General features: G+C 38.7%; 1 protein-coding gene across 1 annotated transcript; it reads left to right on the top strand.

Moving 5' to 3' along the window:
* The first annotated feature begins 1,043 nt into the window (after nt 1-1,043).
* On the top strand, nt 1,044-8,163 carry eaf2 (ELL associated factor 2). The gene is made up of 6 exons (XM_040034842.1): nt 1,044-1,251; nt 1,732-1,826; nt 2,294-2,430; nt 3,474-3,643; nt 4,487-4,714; nt 6,560-8,163. Exons 1-6 carry the CDS (start codon nt 1,149-1,151, stop codon nt 6,604-6,606), a joined length of 780 nt encoding a protein of 259 aa, XP_039890776.1. The 5' UTR covers nt 1,044-1,148; the 3' UTR covers nt 6,607-8,163.
* The last annotated feature ends 5,325 nt before the right edge of the window (nt 8,164-13,488 follow it).

Below are 13,488 nucleotides of genomic sequence, written 5' to 3'. Positions count from 1 at the left end.
TGTTGCCAATGGCATTAACCGCATATACAAAGGTGACCAGTGAACCTCTCTCTGCTGATGTCGTTGCCCCAACTTGTTTAATATAAGTTAAAGTAATAGTGTGGTAAGTTGTAACATACATTATTGTTATAACTAACCCAGACTGTTGCTGTTACAACTGACCCAGACTCCTATAGCCATGAACTAGCTAACATTACAGCCAACGGCTAAAACATTAGCACTAAAGACCTACACAGAATATATCCCCATAGACATACAAATAACATAATTTAAGTTTGATGAGTTTAACTGCAAAGCAGATAATGCTATTAGAAATTGAAATAAAGTAGAAAAACTTACTTTTTGGCATACAAATTACTTTTTTTCATGTTAAATTGTCTGTGTTTGACGAAATGTGCTGATTTTTCACATGTGATAGCAGAACTGAATTGGGCATGCACAGGATGAGTCACATCATTTGAAACTTAGCCCTGATTGGAGAAATTGGAAGTGTTACAACTGACCCACGTTACAACTATCCCCGGTCTCCCCTACTGGGTAAGTGCTGAAATGCAAATATTTACTTTGTTAAACAGAAAAACAGGTTAAAAACAACATCGAAACTTATAAAGTTAACATATTAAAAATAAGCAGTAGGAATTCGTGTTTTGTTTTACATGTGGACTGCATTTTAAGCAACCTCAGAGTAAACCCTGCAATATGTTTCACTATTAAAGCACCACAGCAATAAATTTGAAATAATTACCATCAATTATTTAGCATACTCGTCCACAGTCTGTCTAGCCTGGGACAAGATGAGTAGATATTTACAATATTTTTTTTTCTTTTAAAAACTATTACAAGTTAGCGAATAATTTAATCGAATTATAGTTAAACAACATAGATTTGGAAACACTCAGATTTCTACAGTCATTGCTCGGAACTGAGTGGCCGTTCTTTCACTGATTCTGCCCTGTCGTCAAAATCTTGATTGGCCTGAACCAATCAGAAAATGAAACACTTCGCTTGACGAATCATAACGAACAGTACTTTTGAAGGGGCGGGACTTAAAGTGCCAATGAGCTGGCCGAAATGCTGTTGCTGTACATGGTTATCGGATAAAAAAGAGCAGCGGAAACTCAAAGTTTACAGCTCATGAAACTCACAGAATGAATGGAACGGCTTACTCCAACTTTGACAATCAAGAACATGTGCTGAAATTGGGAGAAACGTTTGAGAAACACCCTAAAAGTGCCTATCACACAGTGCGATGTAAGTGGTGGTTTCACTCGTTTGGTTTTGTGATCGCTAACCGTAGCATGCTAGTTAGCTCATTAGCTGAAGATCCGAAAACAGCTGTTTGGTGTGTAGCCAGTCTAGCAGCTTCGTCAGTTCGTAGCTGTCGACTTACTGGTGAGACATGCTTGTAAAAGTATGTAGTAAGTTAACTCTGAGATATACGTAGACTTTAAGCTCTGAGTTGTCAATATGCTAGATAATGTTAGCCCAGCTTAAGTCTGTACAACACTACCACCTGCTGGTGCCGTTACCCCACTGCAGCACTGTCAAATACATCCGTGGTTTACGTTTACAAATTCAGCAATGTCACTGTCATTATTAGAACATTGTACACATTGTTATATGTGATGTACATATACCTTGTTTACGTATGTGTTATTTTACAAAATCTTGATTTTCGTTTGCGTTTTTTTAAAAAAAAATTGTTGTTGTTGTTGTTTTTAATTGCCACAGATGACTTCAAGCCAGCATCCATTGATACCTCATGTGAGGGGGAGCTCGAAGTGGGCAAAGGAGAGCAAGTCACTATTACGTTGCCTAATTTAGAGGTTAGTGTCTAGTGCTCTAGAGCTTTACACTGCAAGACATAAATGTGGATTTCAGTGGTGGATTATGGTGCAATCTTGTTTCAAGACCTCTTCTGGAGCTCATGTTTTTAACTTGGATGAGTGTTTGCAATCCACAATAGATCTCAACTAATGTTCCTAATGTTCCTTTTATTAATTGTGTTTTTTGTAAGGTGACCTTGGGTTTCTGAAAAGCGCCCTCAAATAAAATGTATTATTATTATATTATCAACTGTTGCTGATCTCAACTTTCTCTGTGTGTGTGTGTGTGTGTGTGTGTGTGTGTGAGTGAGTGAGTGAGAGGAGAGCAACAACATTTTCAGCTTTGTGGTTTAAATTTTTGACAGATTTTTTGAGAAATTGTTAAAATATTCTCTGAAAAAATAGCATAATAGTACTGTGACATCTAGCTTAAATACATACATACTTACATTTATTTTGCTTTTTAGGGTTCCAGTGCTCCTGTAACGGTCTTCAAGGGATCCAAGAGGCCTTACATGAAAGAGTGCATCCTCATTGTAAACCATGACACAGGAGAGTACAGACTGGAGAAGCTCAACAGCAACATAGCTGTGAAAAAGACGAGGTGGGGTTAAAAAGAAGCAGCATACTAATCTAAAGTGGTATTTCATTTAACCTTGCAAATTTGTGTGGCAAAAAAATTTGAAAGAATGAAAGGTAGGGCTGCCATGATTAGTCGACTAGTTACGATTACGTCGACTAATAAAATCGTCAACGACTAATTTAATAGTCCTTCATTTCCCCAGATTTGAAGGGTGGGTCAGGTGTATACTTCGTGGCCCAACCTATCCCAGAATTCATAGCGCGGCCCAGCTCAGTTTCCAACAACGGCGGCAGCTAGTTAGTTTTAATATTACTCTTATTATTCTTTTTGGGTCACAAAATAAGCGTTTAACATATTTTCAGGTGAGAATGTAACTGTGTAAACCTCAAATATCTGCTCAGTTTATCAAGACACCACATATTTTCAAAAGCGCTCCGACGTTTTCAGAGACGTCTGTTACCCACTAGCTCGATAGCTAGCGGGGGCAAGGTCACTAGAGCCGGTGAGAGCACCGGACTCCCGGCAAATCGTTTTCAAACCCATCGCCGTCTTTCGCTACTCAGGTTAAATATGTAATATAAGTCACTTAGATAACTTAAAAATGTTATTGTTTGGCTTTTTTTAGTATTTTATTTGTTCCTGAGTAAATCGGTTTGGCTGAATAAACGTCAAGCTAGATAGCAAGGAGCAGACGGCTGAGTTTATTAAACTCCACCGAAACAATCTGCAAATTTCATTAAAATTTAATAAACTATCATCTTGTCTTTATTTTTAGTTAGCACATACCTTAAAATCTTAAAGCTGTAAGCTAATGATAGTTATATAAGAGCAGATGCATGCTGGTGCAGTAAGCTGTACGTTTTACGTCCAATAGATGCATGATCTGATTAGTTGACTAATCGCAAAAATAATCGGTGACTAGTTGACGATCAAAATAATCGTTTGTGGCAGCCCTAACGAAAGGTTAGTTATCAACATTTTTAAAAAAAGAAAGAAAAAAACCTTAAAAAAACGTATTAAAAGCTCCTGCGTGTCCGTGTTTGCCTGTTCTTGTGGATTTTCAGGGCTGAGGGTAGCAGTAAGATTCATTCTCGACTGGAGCAGCAGACCAGTCGTCTGGGCCAGCAGATGAGGAGTAATAACAGCAGCAGTAACAAAACCCCAGCCAGCACTAAAAGTTCTCCACCAAAAGAGAAGACTTCCCCAGCATCCCCAATGGATGACATCGAGAGAGGTAACATGGAGTCACACTTGGTGTGTTTAACTGATGACATCCACATCTGTATCATTTTTATTGGGTTCGGCAGAAGAAGACTCATCTTTTCTCATAGACAAATTAGTCGTCATATCTTGAAGTCTTATGCAGAAATGTCTAGGGATGGGAATTGATAAGAATTTAACGATTCCGATTCCATTATTAATATCACTTATTGATTCAGTTCTCATTGGCTCATTGTCACCACCCTCTCTAAGCAGCATATCAAAGATATTACACATATTACACAGAACACTTTTTTTAAAAGTGTGGGTGAGCATTCACTCAGCTTTAACATCACTCTCAGTTCTTGGCTAGCTAAGTAATGTCCATATCCACACTGCAGACTGCGCCATTATTTTTCTCCTCCAGCACACGAACTGAAATCAGCTGATTGTAGCGAGAGTGCAAGAGCCGATAAGCAGGATTGATACGCAGGCAGACTTAGGATTTCCAGGACTTGGTCTACTGGGAACCGATTCTCTAGAAGAACCAGTTCTTGATTCCGATCCCTAGAAATATCAGACATATTCACAAACACATATTCTAGTTATGAAGTCATGTTGGATGTGATCCAAAATAAACCTGTAGCTTGTCAGAGTTTTATGGAGATACACTAAATTAGCATGCTTTCCCTGGCAGAAGACATTAGAACATTTTCTGATATATTTGTTTTTGGGGCTGGACAAAAGGTGGAATAAAAGACTGCCTGTATTTATTTTACACTTGGGACATACAGGTGATGTTCCAGCCTTGAAATTGGAAAGGGAACCAAGATCATTTTAACACCCTTGTCTTTTTTTCTTTCTTTTTTCCCCCCAGAACTGATGGCCGAGGCTCGAGTCATGGATCAGATGAGCAGCAGTGACAGCTCCTCAGACTCTAACAGCTCGTCGTCCTCCAGCAGCGACGACAGCTCCAGCAGCAGCGATTCAGAAGATGAACGTACTTCCGCGGCACCCTCAGTCAACCACAGCATGCCTATCATCACCAGCACCGACTCCAACAGCCACCACCACGAGAGTGGAGGAGGACTCATGAACACGCTCAGTGAGTAACCCCCTCAGCTTCATCTAAGTTAGACGGACGTCATCTTTACATGAAAGTCGATACCACCTGGTTGCTCCTAAGTTAAAGTTGTCACCATAAATATGAACACATGAATCATACGCACCACAGAGCTGAAAGATTAGTTTTCCATTATAACATGTAAGGGCAGGTTCTCTCTTTAGTGGCAGTTCTCATTATTGTCACCCAGTATGAAAGCAGTTGGAGCTCTTAAGCTCCATCCACATGTCAGTCAGTTCACCTAGCTTTGTAGTTGACGGTTATTAAAGCGTCTGGCTAACCGGATAACCCTGCAGCTAGAGCTGGGCGATAGAACGATATGTATTGCGAAATAACTTTTTCTCGATAGAAAAGTTAAACTATTGTGATAGGCCTCATCTCTCTTGTCCTCTTAAAAAAAAAAAAAAAAAAAAAGAAAAAAAAGAACGGCGAATCCAAATTAAGTAGTGCAGAGCGGAAACAATCACAGCCGCAGCGTCACGTCACGTGACTTGTTACGTACAGCACAAGTGCCAAGCCGCACATGTGTATTTGTTTGGGAAGCAGCCAGCCACCGTACCGCCTGGGTAATGGAGGAAATGAGTGTGCCGACTAGAAAAATCAACCGAGCGTGACCGAAGGTTACTGAAGAGAAAACAGATGATGGTTCCAATGCCGGAGAGATTGTTGAACGGAAGAGCCATAGAAGTTCTGTAGTGTGACGGTATTTCGGCTATTTCAAGTCTGACAAAAAAACAGAGTAGCGTGCACTGTAAATTGTGCCGAAAGCAAGTCTGGAAATACAATAAAGCGGTGCATGCTCATTCTCTGACTGGAAGCGCTAATTCGTCATTCGGCTTTTGTCAGACTAAAGTAACTGTTAAAACTGTTTGAAAAGCTAAGCTATACAACAAGGAGAGATTGAGAATTTCCTTTTAGTTCTCAGTTTATTTGATATTGACAAAAGTTAGTTTTGTCTGTTCTTCTGTAAAACAAACTAAGATTTATTTTTAGAATTAATATTTTGTTTCTAAGTGGAATTGACAATTTAGTCGTCTGTTTCGTTTGTTCTATTTTGAAACTTAAACGCTTTAGCGGCTGCCTTTTGTGTAGTTTGCAATATTTGCCTTTATTTATCTGAAAAAGTCTCATGTTCCTTAAGTACATCTACCCTGTTGAACTTATTATGGGAAATAAATATTTAAATAAAAACAAGCTGCTGATTATTTCACATTTTACTTGTGAGCAACGGCACATTTAAATCTTACAAATATAGTTATTTGGCTTATATCGTGATAGATATCGTTATCGCCTGAAATGAAAAAAAACAAAAAAAAACAACATATCGTGATATGAAAAAATTTATATCGCCCAGCTCTACCTGCAGCGTATTTCCACCATCAACTGTATTCATTACTCACATTAGTAGCTGCTTCACTCACTCTATTCAGTGTTGTTTTGTCCTTTTTTTTTTTTCTTTTTCTTTACATCTGTCTTGTCTTTGGCTTTTGTGGTCAGAATTATGGGATGTGTCGAACACATTTGGCTTTTCCAAGATAATCTCTGTAAATTCTCCATAGGTTTCTCTTGTTCGTGTGTTTCCTTTATCTGTTTATTCATTTCTATTAGTCTGATTATTCGTAATTTTTTTTAAGTGTTTAATTGTATGATTTCTTTAAACTCCAAAGTTATAAACTGCTGTTGTAGTAATTGAATAATAAAAGAGAGAGGTGAAACAAACCAAACTGTACCATACAAAAGTGATGCAGAGACCCTGTGCAAAGGGTAAACTGAGCTTTAGCGACACATGTATATAATCTTAACTTGCTGTCTGTCTGTCTGCTGCAGAAAATGACCTTCAGCTGAGTGAATCAGGCAGTGAAAGTGACGACTGAACAGCAGGAGGACACGTCTGCCCGTTCGCAGATCTCAGGAGCATTTACAGTGAGGAGTGAAGGAGCCAGTCACAGACCTGTCAGTGTCCTGCTTCCATGAATATGGAACAGTCTTCTCTACATATCAAATGTAATGTGCTGCTTCTCTGCCAGAAATCAGTTTTTATGTCACATGTGTTGCTTTATATTTGTGTGTGAAGAGATGCCTTAGTTGAGAGCGCTGTGATGTCATTAATGTGAGAGAAGCTGTAACATATGATGTGCACTCTGTGATGGATCTCACTGGATGCCTCTGTGTAGTTAAACCGACCGAGAAAATGTGATTGGCAGGATGACGGTGGTCTTCATGTAATCGTCTTAAACAATAACTTGGCTTCCTCAATTCAGCTTAGAAACATGAAAAAACTTTAGTTGTGCTTAGATAAGATATAAGTTGATGGCTTCAGGTCCGTCTCAGCTGCTTAGGTTTGTTTTATTAGAGACATATCTGTGTTAACAGAAATGAAAGCCACGCTGCTTCAGTTACATTGAGCCTTTTATTTTGGTTTACTTAAACTTTTTTTTTTTTTTTTTTTTTTTTTTTTGTAATTTAAAGTTACATTAATTACTATATTGTTCGGGCCATCACACAAAGAATGCAAGTCTAATGCATACAACTCCACGCTTTGCTTCTCAACTCCTGAGAAATAGGCCAGACTATCAAAACATGGGCTGAAAGATGCTAAAATGCTCCATGGAGCAGAACTGAAAAGGTAGGTGATGATTATCTGTAGCTCAGACCACCTTGCATTGCACTAGTCATGTATTCATTGTTAAAATAAATAATGGTTATTGCAGCCTGAAGTAGTAGGACGTCTCCAAAACCTTGTGGATCATGATGATTTAGTATACAGCTGGGTATTATTTCAGGCAAAGTAGTCCACTATGTAGTTGGCTGACTCAGAGTCATGCTTTGTAGCTTTAAACCTGCAATACTTGAATCTTTATATCTCTAAATATACTCGACCAATGATTACTTGCTTATATTTTATATATATATTTACCAACTAGCAACTGGAAGTACGAGTAAATAGTGAGTGTGAGTCTTAAAGCACTTCATGTGTCTTGTGTTGTTTCCTTCCGCCTTTTATAACATGGAGCTTCCTATTGATTTTCAAGCGAGGCACCCTCATCACTGCTGAGCTGTCGCTACAGGCAACAAGCTGCTGTTTATGGTCCAGAATGTCTCTGGCATCCCTGCTGACTGATAGATGGAATGAGAGAGAAATATAGAGAAACTCAGTTGCATGTTTAGCCTAAAGGAGAGAGAGAATTGTTCGAGAGCAATTATACAAAAATAAAGATTTTAATGCTTTCCTGTGCTTTGGCGTCAATTTTCATTCATGTGACTGCAACGTCTGTAGCTCTTTGTGCTTTGGCGTTTACTCCATATTTAAGTGTTGCTGATCAGACCAGGTGACCTTTTGCATTGACTTGCTGCCATATGATTGGGTGATTAAAGGTTTAAGTTGTCAACGAGTTGAACAAATGTACCTAATAAAGTGATGTGAGTTATTATTTTACTGAGATACTTCCTTGTAGAAAGCTATCTGTTACACTGTTAGGTGTATTACTTGTATGATAGGTATTTACATTGCATAGTAAAGTATTACCACAGAGCCAGCAGCAATGCTCCACCTCTCTAAAGGCATAGATGACTATTTTCTCCAATCAGCCATTACGAACACGGCGAGTGTTTTCTGTCGTAGGTTTTCCCTTCAGTGTGATGTAAGTAAACTCCAGCATGTGGAAAGAATTTCAAAGTGAATTCCTTTCTGTGGCTCGTAGAAAGAGTATGTGTTAAAACACGTATAGTTTTCTTTTCACAACTCTGTTATGGCAGAGAGCAGACGTATGTTTTTGGTTCAAGTGCGCACACAGCTCTACATAAAAGATTAAGATCACAGGTAATTTCTCTGTTGACAGACTGGGTGATAGATTAAAGTTGAAAATCATGAATTATTGCAAACAAGTAGAAAATAGAAACGGCAGCATTGATTTAAGCAGATCTGATTTAAAAAATATATATTTTCACTACTAAAAATATTTATTCTTGATTGCTGACAGCTATTCCAAAATAGTTCAATGTAGTTAGTTCAATAGTTCTACACCATACGTTTTGTCCTTGCTGTAGAAGGAAGAAAAAAAAACTTTATTTACCTGCACATGGGAGGAAAAACTCCTTTTTTTTCAGAGACCATCTGCCATGGAGTAAGGAAAGCGTGGGGAGAGTAGAGATTACAACAGAAAAATAAACACTCGTTCCGTCAGTTGGACCATTAATTGCAGATAAGAAACGTGCAGCTGCAGAGCCAGCGATACCTGCAGAGCTATACAGCGAAAGCCAGGACAGAGACAAAAAGCGGAAACTACAAGAGAGAATAGAGTTAAAGGTAATTACACGCCGTGATGGAATATAACTGGACGATGAGGGAAAGGGCAGAGCAAATTGCTGAAGGCCTAAATTCCAATTAATGTGCATGTGTCAGTGCACTTTTTGACCAGATTTGTAATTAAAACTTTGTATTTGGGCCTTCAGGAGCTGCAGATTTCAAAATAGAGTTATGTTCACCAACGTAGCTAATTTGATTAGAGTAGCTGCACAGTTATTCAACTTCTGCACCAATGTTAACTTTCTTTAAAGCAAAATCTGGATAATTTAGGGAACACGTCTTTTTGAGCCTCTGGGACTAGATGCACAAATAAAACTTTGAAGCTGTTAACATACCACCTGCATAAAAGGATCCTCCCATACATTCTGTGAATAGGATGAACTTTGAATGTCAAAGGGTTCATGTGGCAATAGCACTGTGGAGCACACCTAGTTGCCTTTGGCATAAATGCCTCTTGGCATTGAAAGTCAGAAAGTTGACACTGAGTACTGATAAAAGGTAAAAGATTAGATAAATAAGACTATTGTGAAGATGGACATTTCATGTCCTTGAACAGCTGGAGAGGAAATACAATCTCTTCAATAATACAGTTTTATGTTATTTGCAGTTGCAATCTTTTCTCAGAGCAAATATAGGCCATGAAATAGAGAGACTCGTTCAGCAGGTGGATTTAAACATAGCATCAATGGCATATCTTTTATTCAATTCAATTCAGTTTTATTTATATAGCGCCAAATCAAAACAAAAGTCACCTCAAGGCGCTTTATATTGTACAGTAGATACAGAGAAAAGCCCAACAATCATATGACCCCCTATGAGCAAGCACTTTGGCAACAGTGGGAAGGAAAAACTCCCTTCTAACAGGAAGAAACCTCCGGCAGAACCAGGCTCAGGGAGGGGCGGGGCCATCTGCTGCAACCGGTTGGGGTGAGAGAAGGAAAAGATTAGATAAAAAAAGCTTCACCAGAGCTTTTTATCAGATTTATTCTTTCAATAGTTATTCAATACCAATTTTAATTGCATATTGAGACTTGTTCATTAAAGCTTTCTTCTTTAATTGTACCTCACACCACAGAAATGACATCTACCCAATCTTGAAGTCTCTACCTTTTAAGAGTGATAGAGATATTTTACCTGGCTTTGTACAAAGGTGCCCCCGTTCTAGTATGACCTCTGAGATACAGTGGCTTGCAAAAGTATTCAGCCCCCTTGAACTTTTCCACATTTTGTCACATTACAGCCACAAACATGAATCAATTTTATTGGAATTCCACGTGAAAGACCAACACAAAGTGGTGTACACGTGAGAAGTGGAACGAAAATCATTCATGATTCCAAAATTTTTTTACAAATAAATAACTGCAAAGTGGGGTGTGTGTAATTATTCAGCCCCCTGAGTCAATACTTTGTAGAACCACCTTTTGCTGCAATTCCAGCTGCCAGTCTTTTAGGGTATGTCTCTACCAGCTTTGCACATCTACAGACTGAAATCCTTGCCCATTCTTCTTTGCAAAACAGCTCCAGCTCAGTCAGATTAGATGGAGAGCGTTTGTGAACAGCAGTTTTCAGATCTTGATTCCACAGATTCTTGATTGGATTTAGATCTGGACTTTGACTGGGCCATTCTAACACATGTTTTGTTTTAAACCGTTCCATTGTTGCCCTGGCTTTATGTTTAGGGTCGTTGTCCTGCTGGAAGGTGAACCTCCGCCCCGCTCTCAAGTCTTTTGCAGACTCCAAGAGGTTTTCTTCCAAGATTGCCCTGTATTTGGCTCCATCCATCTTCCCATCAACTCTGACCAGCTTCCCTGTCCCTGCTGAAGAGAAGCACCCCCAGAGCATGATGCTGCCACCACCATATCTGACAGTGGGGATGTTCAAAGTGATGTGCAGGGTTAGTTTTGGCCAAAAGGTTCCATTTTGGTCTTATCTGACCAGAGCACCTTCTTCCACATGTTTGCTGTGTCCCCCACATGGCTTGTGGCAAACTGCAAACGGGACTTCTTATGGTTTTCTGTTAACAATGGCTTTCTTCTTGCCACTCTTGCATGAAGGCCAACTTTGTGCAGTGCACGACTAATGGTTGTCCTATGGACAGATTCCCCCACCTGAGCTGTAGATCTCTGCAGCTCGTCCAGAGTCACCATGGGCCTCTTGGCTGCATTTCTGATCAGCGCTCTCCTTGTTCGGCCTGTGAGTTTAGGTGGACGGCCTTGTCTTGGTAGGTTTACAGTTGTGCCATACTGCTTCCATTTCTGAATGATCACTTGAACAGTGCTCCGTGGGATGTTCAAGGCTTGGGAAATCTTTTTGTAGCCTAAGCCTGCTTTAAATTTCTCAACAACTTTATCCCTGGTGTGTTCTTTGGACTTCATGGTGTTGTTGCTCCCAATATTCTCTTAGACAACCTCTGAGGCTGTCACAGAGCAGCTGTATTTGTACTGACATTAGATCACACACAGGTGCACTCTATTTAGTCATTAGCACTCATCAGGCAATGTCTATGACAGGTGGGCAACTCCAGGCCTCAAGGGCCGGTGTCCCTGCATGTTTTAGATGTGTCCTTGAACCAACACAGCTGATTTAAATGGCTAAATTAGGTCCTCAACATGTCCTGAAGTTCTCCAGAGGCCTGGTAACGAACTAATCATGTGATTCAGGTGTGTTGACCCAAGGTGAGATCTAAAACCTGCAGGACAGCGGCCCTCGGGGCCTGGAATTGCCCACCCCTGGTCTATGGGCAACTGACTGCACTCAGACCAAAGGGAGCTGAATAATTACCACACCCCACTTTTCAGTTATTTATTTGTAAAAAATGTTTGGAATCATGTATGATTTTGGTTCCACTTCTCACGTGTACACCACTTTGTGTTGGTCTTTCACGTGGAATTCCAATAAAATTGATTCATGTTTGTGGCTGTAATGTGACAAAATGTAGAAAAGTTCAAGGGGGCCGAATACTTTTGCAAGCGACTGTATATTAACTCATATCATGGGAATCACTGTTCCTTTAGATCCTGAACTGAGTTTACTAGGAAATGTGACAAAGGTCAGTGGATCTGTAAGCAAACACCAAGCAAAGTTAATAGAAGTCTATTTATAGCAGATGGACCTCAGAAAAAAACAGATCTGATGTATTTTTGAACATCTTGCAGCTCTAGTACACAGGTGCAATATTATCTGAGATTTCCAGCTATGTTACCTGACATGTGGTAATTGCTTTTTTGTTGTTTTATTGATGTGTCTGCATTGTTTTAATTTTGCTTAATCTTTTGTTTCATTTTCCTTTTGTGTGTGTGTGTGTGTGTGTGTGTGTGTGTGTGTGTGTGTGTGTGTGTGTGTGTGTGTGTGTGTGTGTGTGTACCCAGATAGCAAGGAGACATTGAAACAATGTTTAGTCAATATCAGGTCATTCTATTGAATCAATGTTGAAATCTGACGGCGACCTAACGTCACTCTTGCACCCTTTTTTAATGTTGAAACAACGTCAGATTCTGATATTGAATCACTGTTGAATTCTGATGTTGATTTTCCATCACTTTTGCACCCTTGGTTACTATTGAAACAACAATAAAGTCATGATTAAAAATCAGTACTTAACAGGTATTTGTAAAAAAAAAAAAAAAAACGTTGCAAATTACCAGCAATACTTAAGACAATTGTGTATGATTCACAAATATATGCATATATGCATTTTATTTAAATAGTGTTAAAATAAAATAGTGAAAAAGGGATAAATAAGCTTTGGTTTTTGTGTGTGTGTGTTTTTTTTTGGGGGGGGGGGGGGGGGTATTCATTAGTTTGAACAAAACAGGTGGTTCTTCTAACTTTAAAATGTAAAGTTTAAAAATGTTTTGTCACACTTTTTATAATAATTCCAAAGCATTTAAGTCAAAATAACTATAAGTTGAAAAACACAGACTAGGCTTCTCTATACTTCCACTGATGATGGAGGCGCTGGGTTAAACATTATGACTTTGTTACCAAGTAGAACTCAAACATCCCTAAACATTAAAAGTAGTGAATAAACTTGAATGGCATTTTTGAGGTTTACATACACTCAGCACACTGTGGGTAAGAACAACATTCTCTAAACGTCTGCAAACTTCTGCAGCTTTAAAGTTTGAAAAACGGAAATCAATAATCTTCGCCTTTGCTAGGCAGTCTTGCTTCAATATGTTAAGTTATTTTGTAACTTTTTTGTTGATTTTTTTAACACATTTTTAGCGCTGTGCTCATGTTTGGTTTTATACAGAAGGCTATATGCACCCAAATAATGCGACAATAAAAACATATAGGCATGAGCCTGACTAACCAGTTATTATTATTAATAACTCCGAACTAATTATTGTTACGGTTATTATTATTATTGTTATTATTATTATTATTATTATTATTATTATTATTATTATTATTATTATTATTATTATTAGGTTTTCCTGTTGCAATA

Source organism: Simochromis diagramma, unplaced genomic scaffold (genome assembly GCF_900408965.1).
Source record: "Simochromis diagramma unplaced genomic scaffold, fSimDia1.1 OVJJ01000091.1, whole genome shotgun sequence".
Classification (NCBI taxonomy): Eukaryota; Metazoa; Chordata; class Actinopteri; order Cichliformes; family Cichlidae; genus Simochromis; species Simochromis diagramma.
Note: the sequence above shows the minus strand (reverse complement) of the source record. Positions and strands in the feature narration are given on the sequence as shown.